Source organism: Gobio gobio (assembly GCF_949357685.1).
Source record: "Gobio gobio genome assembly, chromosome: 5".
Taxonomy (NCBI): Eukaryota; Metazoa; Chordata; class Actinopteri; order Cypriniformes; family Gobionidae; genus Gobio; species Gobio gobio.
This window is the reverse complement of record NC_137101.1, coordinates 12672641-12689175: the sequence shown is the minus strand read 5'-3', so window position 1 is coordinate 12689175 and position 16535 is coordinate 12672641. Positions and strand designations below refer to the sequence as shown.

The following is a 16535-nucleotide window of genomic DNA, read 5'->3' as shown; positions in this document are numbered from 1 at the left end:
GTGTGTGTATGTGTCTTGATGGGTAGGGAGGAGGAGTTCATCAGCCCTGACAGTTAGATATATATGGAGAAAGTCACAAATGCCTCCTTTGATTCGTCACTGAAGTTGTTTGATGATTTCCTCTGTTCTGTCTAATAAGGTAACAGTGAGTGTGATTGGCGGGTGTCGGACTTCTTTCTCTCTCATTAGGGGGGCTGAGAGGATGCCTGTACTTCTGTATCATCAGTGCGGAGAAGCTTGTACTGGACGTTGAGTTAATCAAGCAGAGGGAGATGGAGAGATGTCTGACACTCATTTTACTGTCTTCAGTTATAGTACTCATCACAGCTGGTAAGTAGACATGAGTAGACAATATAAACAATGATAGAGATTAATTTATTTTTATGAAATTTCTCCAGAAATGAATGGGTCATATTCCCCCGGTTTCACAGACAATGCTTAAACTAATCCTAGACTAAAATGCATGTTTGAGCTATTTTAACTGAAAGAATCTTGCACTGACAAATCTTAAAATATGTCAGTGGCATTGTTTTGTCTCAAGATGCACACCAGCAATGTTTTTTTCTTGGGCACGTTTATAAAAGTTACTTAAATGTCCTAATTGAACTAAGGCCTTATCCTGGCTTAGTCTAAGCCCTGTCTGTGAAACCGGGCCATAGTGTTCTTTAATCATTTAAAATTAAACTATACTGTAATGTGTGTTTTTTTATGACTGCGTAATCGCATTGTCACAATATTTTGAATATGTTCCTGTAGGCAATAACAGGCTTTTGTCTTTTTTTTTAAAATTAAAAATGTTATTAAAAATATATATTTTTTAAAATAGTTTAACAACAAACACACTGCAAAACACAGCTATACAGCATAGTTAAAAACATAATAATAATTAATAGCTTCTGAATATTGACTATCAGTCATTATTCACCTTTTTCTCATGGTTTCTCTATAGAATTTTAGAATAGCCTAGTTCTAATAGGGGCTCATTGTAACACACTGTTACAACATCCCCCACCTTCGCAACTGGGATTTAAACCCGGCAAGTGTCTTCTGCTGGTTAGATCAGCATTAAATAACTATATCAACTGTTAAAAAACAAATAGAAGATTAACATTTTATCAGATTTGTCTTATTTTAAATAAACATAAAAAACAGAGATGAAAATATATCTTAAAGATTTTGATTTTAATAAAGATTTTGTAATTTTGCCAGACTTTTTTCTCTAAATAATGTTGATTTGGCAACTAGTAAACACACTAAGTTTCGTCATCCTGACATGTGGAAAGTTTTAAACCAACTAGCCCCGCGTTAGCTCTCTCTCTCTCTCTCTCTCTCTCTCTCTCTCTCTCTCTCTCTCTCTCTCTCTCTCTCTCTCTCTCTCTCTCTCTCTCTCTCTCTCTCTCTCATTATTATTGCTTGATATTTAGATCATGTGAATGTGAGGTTGGTTGGTGGTCACAGTCGCTGTGCTGGTAGAGTGGAGGTTCTTCATAGAGGTCAGTGGGGAACAGTGTGTCATGAGGAATGGGATTTGGCTGATGCTGCAGTGGTGTGTAGAGAGCTGGGCTGTGGAGAACCTGTAGATGCTCTGGGTGATGCTTACTTTGGACCAGGATCAGGACCAGTCTGGTTGAAGCGTATGTTATGTGTTGGATCAGAGTCTACACTGAAGAACTGTGGGTCATCAGGATGGGGTAAAAGAAACTGTGATCATACTGAAGATGCTGGAGTCATCTGCTCAGGTAGTGTATTTTACATATTCTAATTCATATCTATGTAAGATTTTTTGCTTCCGTGTTGGCTTCAAATTTTTATAGACAATGATATTAAAATGTTCACTTCAATAATAAATATATTTCAAATGTGTGCTTTTCTTTTATGCTTTTACACTATTTACTTATACATCATTTGACTTACTGTATTTACAAATCATGATCTTGAGCATCCATAAATTATGATTTTTTATATATATATATATATATAAACCATGGTTTTGTTGATTGTGTTGTCTTATTTAGAAGTTCGTTTGGTTGGAGGTTCTCGCTGCTCTGGGAGGTTAGAGATACTTGATGATCAGACGTGGGTGTCAGTGTGTGCTGCTGCCTTTGACCAGCAGGATGCAGAGGTTGTGTGTAGAGAGCTGGACTGTGGAGCTCCTGTACAGGTGCTGGGAGAAGCTGTTTTTGGCAAAGGGGACGCTCAGATGTGGACACAAGAGATTCAGTGCAGAGGAAATGAGTCTCAGATTCACCGCTGTACAATATCATCACCAGGCAAAAGCAATTATTCTCAGGAACACAACATTCATTTGCTGTGTGCTGGTAAGAGTTCAAAGTACAATAGTATAGTTAGGTAGAGCCATATTTATTTTTTGACAGGAACAAAAATGAGGCTGAGTACAGTGATTTTCAATGGATTGTACTGTTCAGCTCACTAAACGTCTTTCTGAAAAGACTTACAGTAGACAAAAACCCCCAAAAAAGTTGTTAGTTGTGAAAATGACATGATCTAGGACCTTTATACAGTCTGTGCAATTGTAAAGACCGTAAGTCTATCCCTCGCAGCCTCGTTTTCATTTGCGTTAAATTCAATATGGTGTCTAACCTGATGTCTAGACCACATTTTATTTTTTTATTGTAACATTTTAATTTGCCACTCACTTTGTCCATTGCTCTCTTACATGCACAGACAAAATAAATGTGAGGTTGGTTGGTGGTCACAGTCGCTGTGCTGGTAGAGTGGAGGTTCTTCATAGAGGTCAGTGGGGAAGAGTGTGTGATGATGGCTGGGATTTGGCTGATGCTGCAGTGGTGTGTAGAGAGCTGGACTGTGGAGAACCTGTAGATGCTCTGGGTGGTGCTCATTTTGGACCAGGATCAGGACCAGTTTGGATAAAAAATGCAATGTGTACTGGATCTGAGTCCTCACTTAAGAAATGTGGATTTGAGCAATCAATTTATCATGACAACTGTCTTGATAGAAATGCTCAAGTCATTTGTTCAGGTAAGCTAAAAATCCTGTTATAGTACAAAACAATTGTGCCAGAAGCACTTATTATTTTCCTTGACCATTTTCCAATTTTGACCGCACACACACTGTTAAGGTCAGACTTAAATAAAACAAAGAACTTGTTTATAAGTCTAAATTGTAATGTAATGAATGCAGCAGGTGCAGCAAAGAGCACCACAATTTTTAGTGGATTTGCCCACATTTTACTGACAAATTTATTTATTTTATTTTTTTTTACATTATTGGGGTATAAGTCAGTATTGATTTCCTTTAACTTAAATGTTGATCTTTCAGAAGTCAGGCTGGTTGGAGGTTCTCGCTGCTCTGGGAGGTTAGAGATACTTGATGGTCAGTCATGGGTGTCAGTGTGTGCTGCTGCCTTTGACCAGCAGGATGCAGAGGTTGTGTGTAGAGAACTGGACTGTGGAGCTCCTGTACAGGTGCTGGGAGAAGCTGCTTTTGGCAAAGGAGACGCTCAGATGTGGACACAAGAGATTCAGTGCAGAGGAAATGAGTCTCAGATTCTCCTCTGTCCAACATTACTATCACACAAACACAACTGTTCTGATGATAATGGTGTTGGACTGGTGTGTGCAGGTTTGATCATCTTACATTTTTATTGTATTATTTTTATCATAATTATTTTAGTCTCACCATATATTTTTTTTCTTTTTGTATTCATTATATAGGCAATTTTACAGTAAGGTTGGTTGGTGGTCCCAGTCGCTGTGCTGGTACAGTGGAGGTTCTTCATAGAGGTCAGTGGGGAACAGTGTGTGATAATGGCTGGGATATGGCTGATGCTGCAGTGGTGTGTAGAGAGCTGGACTGTGGAGAACCTGTAGATGCTCTGGGTGGTGCTCATTTTGGACCAGGATCAGGACCAGTCAGGACAAATGTCAAGTTATGTATTGGATCAGAGTCAACACTGAAGAATTGTGGAACGATACAATGGGCTATTTATGACTGTGATCATACAAAAGATGCAGGCGTCATCTGCTCAGGTAAACTGCTCCAAACCTCATCCTATTTTTACATCACTGATGATCCACCTGCCTCAAAGGGTATAGTTCACTCAAAAATAAAAAATCTTTCATTGTTTACTCACCTTCATGTCTTTCCAAACCTGTATGACTTTGTTCTGTGGAGTACAAAAGGTACAGAAAGAAAGAAAGAAAGAAAGAAAGAAAGAAAGAAAGAAAGAAAGAAAGAAAGAAAGAAAGAAAGAAAGAAAGAAAGAAAGAAAGAAAGAAAGAAAGAAAGAAAGAAATACTCTTTCCCTTTTCAGTGAACGTCTCGGTTACGTATGTAACCCTCGTTCCCTGAGGAGGGAATGGAGACGTACGTCAGTGACTGACGAATGGGGGTTTCGCCTAGAAGCCAATTACCTTCGAGGTGTTTAACAGCGCCCAATGGCGTGCCAATGCCATGGGCATGCGGAATTTGCATGCGTAACTCCGCCCCACCTCGTGGGTATATAAGGAAGTACGCTAGCAACATCGCATTATGTATCTGCTGCGGAGCCAAGATCTGAACTCCGCATTCCAGCAGCACAGCTGACGTGGCTAAGGAACGTACGTCTCCGTTCCCTCCTCAGGGAACGAGGGTTACATACGTAACCGAGACGTTCCCTTTCGTTCAGTCACTCCGACGTACGTCAGTGACTGACGAATGGGGGTTCCAATATAACCGCGCCACTCAGCTGTCATCCAGCGCCCTGCGTAAGTGTGAGATCCCGCCACTTAAGGCCGTAGGACTCCCACTTATCACAGGATTACCAAGGTACACTGGGAAGCATATCCCAGTGAGAGAATGCCAATGATGCCTACCCGTGGGGAGGACTTAGAGAGTACACATATGACCCGCTGTGGGCTGCATATGGGAAACTCTAGGGTACCAGCCGAAGGTGGATTTTTAACCCTGGGGGTGGCAGGGGCTTGCCAAGGGAAAGACACCTGCTCACTGAGGAGGCTTATGGTGGAAATACTCGTGTGGGGGTTGCCGGAGGGGAACCATGCACACGGGGCACCTGGCCGGACATGAGGGTCTGGGCTCGAAAGGGCAGACTGAACTGATGTCGGCGTCGACAGTGCTGGAGGAGCTCAGGGCTCTCGGGGAGCTCACCTGAGGAGAATATCGCACGTATCCAGTCCGTGGAGTGGAGTGGCGAGCAAGCGAAGACACCAGAGCCTGGTCCATTACCGGCCCCTCGGGGGGGCAAGTACATAGTCGGACACTGGCTCCACTCGGAGATTGTAGAATCTGGCGAATGTGTTGGGTGTCGCCCAGCCTGCAGCTCTGCAGATGTCTGTTAGCGAGGCGCCATGCGCTAGAGCCCAAGAGGAGGCCACACTCCGGGTGGAGTGTGCCCTCACACCAAGGGGACATGGTCGACCTTGCTGCTGGTAAGCCAAAACAATGTTGTCCACTATCCAGTGAGACAACCTCTGCTTTGAGAGAGCTCTTCCCTTCCGCTCTCCACCATAACAGACAAAGAGCTGGTCTGAGGTCCTGAAACACTGCGTCATGTCTACATAGGCGCGGAGAGCGCGTCTTGGACAGAGCAATGCCAAGGCTGGGTCTGCCTCCTCCAAAGGCAGCGCTTGCAGGTTCACTACCTGATCTCTGAAGGGAGTGGTAGGAACCTTGGGCACATATCTAGGCCGGGGTCTCAGGATCACGTGAGAGTTAGCCGGCCCGAATTCTAGGCACGCTTCGTCAACTGAAAATGCCTGCAGGTCCCCGGCCCTCTTAAGAGAGGCCAATGCGGTCAGCAGAGCCGTCTTCATCGACAGAAACTTAATATCGACCGACCGCAAAGGCTCAAAGGGAGGCCTCTGCAGAGCACTTAAGACTACTGAGAGGTCCCAAGAGGGAACGAGAGGAGAGCGAGGAGGATTCAGTCTCCTCGCCCCCCTCAGGAACCTGATGATCAGGTCGTGCTGACTTACCTTTTTGTCTCCCAAGAGGTCGTGATGGGCAGATATTGCAGCCACATACACTTTCAGGGTGGAGGGAGACAGCCTTCACTCCAGCCCCTCTTGGAGAAACTCAAGCACGGACCCGATCGGGCATTTCCAGGGGTCTTCTTGGCGAGAAGAGCACCAGGTGACGAAGAGGTTCCACTTCAACGCATAGAGGTGTCGTGTAGGCTCTGCCCTAGCGGAAGTGATGGTGGCGGCCACCGTAGGTGGCAGGCCACTCAAACCTGCCGCATCCTGTCCAGAAGCCACACGTGGAGCTTTCAGAGCGCTGGACGCGGGTGCCATAGGGTGCCCCGTCTCTGAGAGAGGAGGTCCGGTCTCAGAGGGATAGGCCAGGGAGGGGCTGTCGCAAGGAGTAGTAGTTCTGAGAACCAGGTCTGGCCGTGCCAATACGGGGCGACCAACATGACCTGCTCCTTGTCCTCCCTGATCTTGCACAGTCCTCGTGCGAGAAGGCTCACTGGGGGAAACGCATATAAGCGTAGGAAACTCGTTCTAAGGACACGCTGGTCCGTAGAAAACTGAGGTTCGACCACGGAGTGAGTGTCTGTAAGCAGGCCCGGGTTACTTGGACCCGGAGCGTGCCAGACCGCCATGCCCATCTCGGGACTCGATCGCGAAGCCAGTGCTGAAGCGGTCTCATATGTAGCAATCCGAGCGGCGTTACCGCGGCTGCAGATGCCATATGCCCCAGGAGCCTCTGAAAGTGTTTCAGTGGAACCGCACTCTTGCTCTCGATTTGACGGAGGCAAGTCAGCAGAGACTGCGCACGCTCGCTCGCAAGCTGCGCGCACATGGCGACCGAGTCAATCTCCATACCGAGAAAAGAGATCCTCTGCACGGGGCAGAGTTTGCTCTTCTCCCAGTTGACCCGAAGGCCCAGACAGGCTAAGTGGTGGAGAACCAGATCTCTGTGTTCGCAAACCCGCTCTCGAGAGTGACTCATTATGAGCCAGTCGTCGAGGTAGTTCAGGATGCGAACCCCGTGCTGCCGTAGGGGCGCAAGGGCTGCCTCGGCAATCTTCATAAAGACGCGAGGGGACAGAGATAGCCCGAATGGGAGGACCGCGTACTGGTATGCCCGCCCCTCGAAAGCAAACCGTAGGAACGGTCTGTGTCGAGGTAGGATGGAGACATGAAAGTAGGCGTCCTTCAGGTTGATCGCTGCAAACCAATCGCCGGGACGAACGCATTCGAAAAGGCGTTTCGCTGTCAACATCTTGAATGGAAGCCTGTGTAGGTAACGGTTCAAGATGCGCAGGTCCAGGATTGGTCTTAACCCACCGGTCTTTTTGGGTACAATGAAGTAGAGGCTGTAAAACCCGAACTTCATCTCGGCTGGAGGGACAGGCTCGATCGCACCCTTCGCCAGTAGGGTGGCAACCTCCGCTCGCATGACAGGGGCATTGGCCTCGACCATAGTAAAGCGGACTCCCCGGAAGCAGGGAGGAGCCTGCGCGAACTGAATCGCGTAGCCGCGCCTGATTGTCTTCGCGACCCAGCGGGACAGCCCTGGAATCTGAAGCCAGGCTCCCAGGAACTGCACCAGCGGGGTCATTCGGACTACAGACGTACCCGGTGTGGGGCAGCGATGCAGCGTTAACGACCCGGACAAGGGAGGCTGTTGGGCGTCCCGGTGTGGGGGTGCGGTTAACGGCTGCGTCCTGACAGAGGAGACCAGGGAAGGACGCACATTCCACTGGGGTCTGCTCTGCCAGGAGGCTGGCGACAGAGAGGGATGCGTGTGGCGGAACCCGTGGGTGGCGCGCACTGGCATCACCGATCTCTGGGGGCTCAGGGATGGGAGTGTTAATTCTTTCATTGACCAAATTAGGGTGCTGCTGACCCGGGGGCCAGCAGCTGAACAAAGGATTCTCCCCCGGCCCTCCAACGGGGGAAGGAGTGGTCCTGCTACCATCTCCTGGAAAGAATTTTCCATCCCTGAGCCGTCCGTCTTAGGAGCGCCGCTTGGCCTGGCGTTTAGCGGGGCGCGGGGCGGCCTGAGGGGACTGGGACGCCTTCCTACGGCTTCCTCCGTGACCCGGCCCGGGTGAAGGCTGCTGCTTGGACCGGGTGGGAGGGGCGGGAGCCTTAGGAGGGCATCCTCGGCGGCGAGCAGGCTGAGGCGACTGTGCCGGCGGCTGGGTGGAAGCAGCAGCTGGCCGCCGGGGCAGTATATGCTTGATAGCCTCAGTCTGCTTCTGGGAGGTTGAAAACTGTTGGGCGAAGCTTTCAACCGCTCCGCCGAAGAGGCCTGCCTGGGATATGGGGGCATCGAGGAAACGTGTTTGCTCGGTGTCCCGCATATCGGCCAGGTTTAGCCACAGGTGTCGCTCCTGGACCACATTTGTGGACATCACTTGACCCAGGGAGCGTGCGGTCACCTTCGTCGCCCGGAGAGCGAGGTCGGTGGCGGCACGCAGCTCATCTAAGAGCCCCGGATCAACTCCACCCTCGTGCATGTCCTTGAGGATCCTGGCCTAGTAGACCTGAATGATCGCCATGGCATGCAAAGAGGCGGCAGCCTGCCCCGCAGCTCTGTGCGATTTCGCCACCAAGGTTGATGTGAATCGACAGGCTTTGGAGGGGAGCTTAGGATCGCCTCGCCAGGTCGAAGCGCTCTGAGGACACAGTTGCATCGCAACAGAATGTTCAACCTGGGGGACCCCAGTGTACCCTTTAGCCGCGGACCCATCAAGGGTGGAGAAGGCGGAGGAGACTGCAGACCGATCACGGGAAGACAACGGGGACTTCCAGGACCGGGCAATCTCCTCATGCAGCTCGGGAAAGAAAGGTATTGGGGGCGGGGACTGACGTGAGTCAGCGCGGGCTCCCAAAAACCAATCATCGAGCCTCGAGCGTTCGGGACAGGGTGGAGGGTTCCACTCTAACCCTAGGCTCGCGGCTGCCCGAGACAACATGGCTGTCAGCTCTGGGTCCGACTCGGGCAATGCTGGTGCGCCCGAAGGCGGTAGCACAGCCAAGTCATCATCCTCAGAGGACTCGAGCCCACCTTGTGATGCGGTGACCGACATCGCATCATCCTCCGGAGCGCCAAACGAAATGCGCAAGGGAGCCGGAGCTGGCCCCGCGATTTCAGCCTGGACACTTACGGGTTGCGGAGCGCTAGAGGGGGGTGTGGCCCGAGGCATGAGCGTCGGAGCTTTGTTCCACACCATAACCCTCAGGTCACCCTGACCACCAGCCGAAGTACCGGCCACGGGGGGCACGGTAGATCGGGGTGTGGTTGAGGGGACTCTCACTTCATTACGAAGATCCTTGAGTCTTGACCGCAGCACCGCGATGGTCATGTTCCCGCAGTGGGAACATGACTCATCCACAAACGCTGCTTGAGCATGCTGAACGCCCAAGCATACCAAGCAGAGATTGTGCCCATCAGAGGAAGTCAGCGACCGGCCACACCCAGAAGTACACGGGCGAGACATCCTGAAAAGGACATGCCACGTGTAAGCTCTTTTAGAGAGGAAGCTTCGCAGAGACGCCGAAGCGCCCAAGGACCACACACCAGCTGTCAGACGGACCACTGCACAGATCAGCAGGCAGGCAGTATGCGATCACTGGAACGCGCCGTAGACACCAACGCCTCTGGAAAGCTGTTCGTCTCGAAGGCTGACAAAGACTCAGTTAGCAGGCTTGAAGGAGTGAAGAGGTTCTCTTGGCTCCAAAGCAGAAACATAATGCGATGTTGCTAGCGTACTTCCTCATATACCCACGAGGTGGGGCGGAGTTACGCATGCAAATTCCGCATGCCCATGGCATTGGCACGCCATTGGGCGCTGTTGAACACCTCGAAGGTAATTGGCTTCTAGGCGAGACGTCCGTCGGAGTGACTGAACGAAAGGGAACCAAGGTTACAGGCATACCCAAGGCGTATTGTGATGCACAGCTTTATGATGACAGTTTTCCTCTTTTGGATAACTAATCCTTAAATTAACCCACCAATAATGACAAGGATTTCACATTAAAATAGCAGTTTATGGAAATATTGTAAAAAAAATATATATACTTTTTAAAAGTTTCTTATCTTATCTATTTATTTAGATGTCAAGCTTATTGGAAACTCCAGTTGCTCTGGGAGGTTAGAGATACTTGATGATCAGACGTGGGTGTCAGTGTGTGCCGCTGCCTTTGACCAGCAGGATGCAGAGGTTGTGTGTAGAGAGCTGGACTGTGGAGCTCCTGTACAGGTGCTGGGAGAAGCTGCTTTTGGCAAAGGAGACGCTCAGATGTGGACACAAGAGATTCAGTGCAGAGGAAATGAGTCTCAGATTTCATTATGTTCAATGTCATCATCACACAAACACAACTGTTCTCATGATAAGTACAAGGGTCTACTGTGTGCTGGTGAGACTTCAAGTAAAATAAGAGTTATATTTTTATTTAAATATCCTACTTTTACTTATAGTCTCTCTCTCTCTCTCTCTCTCTCTCTCTCTCTCTCTCTCTCTCTCTCTCTCTCTCTCTCTCTCTCTCTCTCTCTCTCTCTCTCTCTCTCTCTCTGTATTCTTCTGTCACTTAGATAAAAAGAATGTGAGGTTGGTTGGTGATTACAGTCGCTGTGCTGGTAGAGTGGAGGTTCTTCATAGAGGTCAGTGGGGAACAGTGTGTGATATTGGCTGGGATTTGGTTGATGCTGCAGTGGTGTGTAGAGAGCTGGACTGTGGAGAACCTGTAGATGCTCTGGGTGAAGCTCATTTTGGACCAGGAACAGGACCAATCTGGATGAGTGGTACATCATGTGCTGGATCGGAGTCGACACTAAAGAACTGTGGGTCATGGGGATGGAGCTTACATGCCTGTACTCACAATATTGATGCCAGTGTCATCTGTTCAAGTAAATAATTTAACTTCTTGCCCATGGATTTATTATGGAGAATCAAAGAATGATTGTGTTTTGTTAGGAAAACTGCATGTATAAATATTTGATGTTATGGTATTTAACTAGCATTTGTTTTATTTACTATCAACTAGCATTTGTTTTTACTGTCATTCATATGATATAAACAGGTCATATACCTTCTCGACTTGTTAATGGATCTCACCTGTGCTCTGGGAGGTTAGAGATACTTGATGATCAGACGTGGGTGTCAGTGTGTGCTGCTGCCTTTGACCAGCAGGATGCAGAGGTTGTGTGTAGAGAGCTGGACTGTGGAGCTCCTGTACAGGTGCTGGGAGAAGCTGCTTTTGGCAAAGGAGACGCTCAGATGTGGACACAAGAGATTCAGTGCAGAGGAAACGAGTCTCATATTTCATTCTGTTCAATATCTCCATTAAACAAACACAACTGCACCATTGACAAGACTATAGGACTGATCTGCTCAGGTTAAGTATCAATATTCAGTGTTGCTTCATTTGTTTTTGATTTAGGTACAACTTCTTTCAGCTGGATTATAATTCATTTCCAACCTATTTTCTTTGTCCAGGTTTCGCTGATCTCAGATTGGTAAGCAGTTCAGATTCTTGTTCTGGAAGAGTGGAGCTTCAGTTCCTCAATGATTGGGGCACAGTGTGTGATGCATGCTGGGATATGAGAGCTGCCAGTGTCCTCTGTAGACAGCTGAATTGTGGGATTGCTGTGTCTGTTGTGGGATCAGACTGGTTTGGAGAGGGAAGTGGTAAAATCTGGGCTGATGTGTTTGATTGTGATGGGAATGAAACAAAACTCTCAGAATGTTCCATCTCTTCATGGAGTCGAGCTGAACGTTCTCATAGACGAGATGTTGGAGTCATCTGCTCTGGTGAGTCCTTTAATTTATTTCTGACTTTGTCATGCAAAATGTAATATTGATGTAAAACATATTTTCAAACCTGATATATTTTAGTAAAACATAAGAATTTCTCCTCAGGTTCCTCTCTGGCTGTTCATGATGGTCTGGTGCGGTTGTCTGGAGAGAGACAGTGTGAGGTGGAGGTGGAAGTTTCCATCCATCAGGTCTGGAGGAGAGTTCTGCTGGACTCCTGGAGTCTCACTGAATCCTCTGTGGTCTGCAGACAGCTGGGCTGTGGCTCTGTGCTGAACTTCTCCGGCTCCTCTTCATCCAGTCCTGAACACAGTCATGAGTGTGTGACGGGTTTCCAGTGCTCTGGGAGTGAAGCTCATCTGGGGAACTGCAGCTCTCCACAAACTCTCAACTGCAGCTCCACACAACAGCTGTCAATCACCTGCCTTGGTGAGAAGAGCAACATATGGGCAGATTCTTCAGTTGTTAGTGATCAATAATGTGTTTATCTCTCTCTGAATATCAGGTTGCGGGTCCATCAGGCTGGTGGGTTCTGGGGGAGACTGTGCAGGGAGGCTGGAGGTTTTTCACAGCGGCTCATGGGGGACAGTGTGTGATGACTCCTGGGATATTAAAGATGCCCATGTGGTGTGCAGACAGCTGCAGTGTGGAGTGGCCCTCAGTAACCAGCAGGTACCAGCCTGGTTTGGTCCTGGTTCTGGACCCATATGGCTGGATGAGGTGGAGTGTGAGGGGAATGAGACGTCCCTGTGGAACTGCTCTTCTCCAGGCTGGGGAAAACATGACTGTCAACACAAGGAGGATGTAGGAGTCGTGTGTTCAGGTAAACAGTACATTGTTGTATTTGATTAATTAAGCTTAAAATTAATATGTTTTTTTGAAATTTCAACAACAGATTTAAATATCCATAAGGTCCAATTTTGTGATATTTGGCATCTAGAGTTTAAAGAGATCAGGTTAACTGAGGGCTGTGAAGGGAATGTGGAGGTTTTCTACAATGGATCCTGGGGTAATGTGTGCTGGAACCAGATGGACAAAGACACAGTGAATCTGATCTGTCAAGAGCTGAACTGTGGAAGATCTGGTGTTTTATCTGATTCTACACCAAGATTGGAATCAGCTCCCAACTGGCTGGATAAAGTGAAATGTCGACCACATGATTCACATCTGTGGCAGTGTCCATCTTCACCGTGGGGAAATAATGCCTGTGATAAATATGAAGTGGCCAAAATCACCTGCTCAGGTAAGACTGATGCAGACAAATTTCTATAGCAGTAATACATGGAAAATAAATATACATGTACAATATACTGAATTAACTTAAAATTATAGAACAGGAGAGTCATGAGTCCCCTCGAAGCTATTTGACATGCTCCACATCTCCACATCAAAGAGAATGTTCAGGTAAGTTAATGTGATGGAAAAGAACATAAAAATCATAAGTGCTATGCAATGTAAGGTAACAGTGTTCTGACATGGTGCACCAGCATAATTTTATCTCAAGGCATGCACTTAACTACATGCATACCTCCAGGAAGTATGTCTGTTCTCTTCTGATTACTCTACTGTACAATGTATTTAGAGCATGTTCCTCTCAGACTGAGTGGAGGGGAGGGCCGGTGCTCTGGGAGGCTGGAGGTGTATCATAACGCTGTGTGGGGCTCAGTCTGTGATGATCAGTGGGACATCAGCGATGCTCAGGTGGTCTGCAGGCAGCTGGGTTGTGGAGCAGCACTGAGGGCTGATGGGAATTCAGCCTTTGGTGCTGGTGAAGGTGTTGTGTGGCTGAACAGAGTCGAGTGCAGAGGGAATGAGATTCACCTGTGGGACTGTCCTCTCTCCCTGAAGAACCACACTGACTGCTCCCACAAAGAGCACGCTGGACTCACCTGTGCAGGTCACAGCAACACACTGACCAATATTAGTCATTTTTACATCTTAGTGATATTATTAATTGTGTATTTGCATGATTTGGAATGTGTCTGTATGTTTTTCCAGATTTGTCAGTGTCCACTACAACAACATCAGCTTCTCCTCCAGTTTCTCAGACAGTGCGCTCAAGCTCAACATCAGTCACTCCTCCACAAACTCCTCCAGCAGCGTCTCTCTCCGTGCTTGTGATTGTACTGGGAGTTGTGCTCTTACTGCTCTTAGTGCCACTGCTTATACTGATTCAGCAGAACAGAGGGATGAGGAGAGGTAGGAGAGATCCAGAGACTGTCATATTGTGTCTTATTCAGTGTGTGATCAGTCATGTGTTGTGAACTGACAGCAGGTTTGTCTGTCTACACTCACAGCTCTCTCTAAGAGGAGACACAGGACGACGACTGAGGCCGTTTATGAGGAGCTTCATCACAGACCCACTAATAGACGCAGTCTCTTCACTCAGAGGGGTGAGTAAATGTCTGAGAGTCTTTGTGGTGATCAAAAGGGTAATCACAGGTTAGTAGAGTAAATCACATAAATCCATTTGTTGGAGTTTTGTGTGTTATCTGAAATGATACAGTATTAGTGAATCAATGTGTGTCAAACTGTCAATATCATTCAGCGTGTCTGATGGATCTCCATAATAGGAAGTGTGCTTTCTGAAGAACAGCATTCTGGGTATGAAGATGCTGATGAGCTTCTTTCAGGTTAGAGGACTCAAATATAACATATTAATCTTATCTGCTACATACAGAAATTAATGGATTTAAAATAAATTAAAAACATTCACTTAGCAGGTTATCTTCACTGAGTTTAAATTGTATAAAACATTCAGCACATAATAATTCAGATAAGGATTTATTGAATCTTTTTTACCTTTCATCCATGCTTTTTAAAGCAAATTCTACAGTAGGAGCCGCACCTGACTACTATAATGATATCAACACCACTGAAGGGCCAAAAGGTCAGTGACTTTAACTGATTTCACTATATTAAATTAACTATTGGGTCTCTGAATAGTGAAAGCAGTTTTTGTTTATTAACTCATTCAGAAGAGCAGCAAGTCACACCTGAGATTTATGATGATGTAATCACTGTTGGACTGAGATCTCGTGATACAGGTTTATTTCTTATTATCATTTCTACAGGTTTTAACAATATAGATTTACATGCATTTTAATTATACAAATGCCAAATCAATTTTTCAAAATCCCAAATTTTGTACATTTAATAGATGCATTCATGTTTACATTTTTTTGTTGTCTATTTTATATTTTGACTTACCAGAAAACTATGATGATGTCATCACTGTACGACAATTCTCCAATGATAAAGCAGGTGTGGGTTTCAAATTACTCTCTTAAATTACACGTTTTATTTGTTTGTCTTCAAATTATAGTGGCATATGAACTCATGTGATTGTCAGGGAGTATATGAGTGACGGGTTTGGTATGTTACTGACACATTTTTACCTTACACTGAATTTGCGTTAAGCTTTTTAATTGCTTTATAATATCAATTTCTGTGATCACGATAGCTCACTCAACTTGACTGCCAATATAGTGTTAACTTTTAATACTTTTTAAAGCATATAATGATACATTCATTGGCTGTTGTTTTCTAATAGACTATGATGATGTGGGGGAGGAGTCAGGAAAACAGGGAGGGGCTGTGTAACTGAAACCACACCCACTGCCTCAAATGCTTTCATAGCTTTGAAGTGGGCTGCAGTTTCTTAGGATGCTATACAAGTTTCAACTGCTGTCCAACAATCTTTTATGTAACATTGACATCTACTAAATCAATTACATTTAATCTGTTCTGAATTGTTCGTTTGACAAAAAAATAGCTTTCTTGGCTTTTTCAAAAGGTTTAAATTTCTCTTTTTTACAAATCACATTGTTTTTGTGATCCCATTGCATTGAAACATTTCTGTCAATTTGTATATAATTGTTATAATTTGAGATGTTTTAACATTTCACAGTGTCTTCAGCTTATAAAAAAATATCATAATCCTTTTGAATGTAGACCCACTGATGGTGGACACATATATTTTGATAAATATCATTGGAATGTATTTTGGGAAATGCATTTAAGCAGCAGATGTGGTCAAGGATATTCACCTCAATAGATTGTAATGATTCTCAACTGAGCAGAAGAGCATGTTGTTCACTTTATGTCCTGCAGAGGCTTTTTCTGGCATACAGTACATGGCATACATGTTTGTTTTATGTACTTGTTTTATATTTGTGTCTAATTTGATTGTTGTTTTGAATTGATTTTAATATTTTCTGTTTAGCGATTAAAATCAGAATGACTGTGCATGGATATTATGTCATTGTTGTTATTATTATTGTGAAATCGTGAATATTGCAACACATTTTGTTTCAACAAACTGTTTTTTTAAACAAAAATGCAAAATTCAATAAACTTCAATAAAATACTGTATACTGTTATTGCGTAATACTTTGATATGTGTCTCTGTCTTATCAGTGTTTGTTGTCAGCAGTTAGTTATCAGAGCTTGAATCTCTTCTTTGCAGGTGTCAGACTTTGGCGCTGTATGTACACTGAAGTGTTTCCCACATTCACTCTCATGACAGCTGGGTGACTTTCTCAGCACTTTATCATGTTGTGTGTGACTCCTCAGTAAAGTGTCTCTGTAAGGTAGAGGAGGAGTCCTGTTCTTCAACAGTGCGTTCTCTTATATGGAGAAAATTGAAAATGCCTTGCCTGATTTGTTGTTGTAACTGTTCTCTTGAAGTTTAACTCTGAGTGTGATTGGCGGTCGTCAGAAGCCCCCTCCCCTTTCTCTACCTTTATCTTTCTCACCAGAGCAGACAAGAGTCTCTTTTTCT

The 16535-nt window shown here is 45.9% G+C and overlaps 1 protein-coding gene across 1 annotated transcript; it reads left to right on the top strand.

Annotated features, from left to right (window-relative positions):
* Window positions 1-18: 18 nt before the first annotated feature.
* On the top strand, window positions 19-15355 carry LOC307126075 (scavenger receptor cysteine-rich type 1 protein M130-like; the record flags this gene model as incomplete). The annotated part of the gene is made up of 22 exons (XM_079816448.1): window positions 19-52; window positions 190-330; window positions 1425-1739; window positions 2019-2318; window positions 3301-3597; window positions 3696-4010; window positions 10053-10355; window positions 10531-10845; window positions 11019-11333; window positions 11435-11749; window positions 11858-12181; window positions 12258-12575; window positions 12693-12995; window positions 13085-13156; window positions 13335-13649; window positions 13751-13951; window positions 14050-14145; window positions 14326-14385; window positions 14577-14642; window positions 14731-14799; window positions 14966-15016; window positions 15306-15355. 22 exons carry the CDS (start codon window positions 19-21, stop codon window positions 15353-15355), a joined length of 4575 nt encoding a protein of 1524 aa, XP_079672574.1.
* Window positions 15356-16535: the final 1180 nt, after the last annotated feature.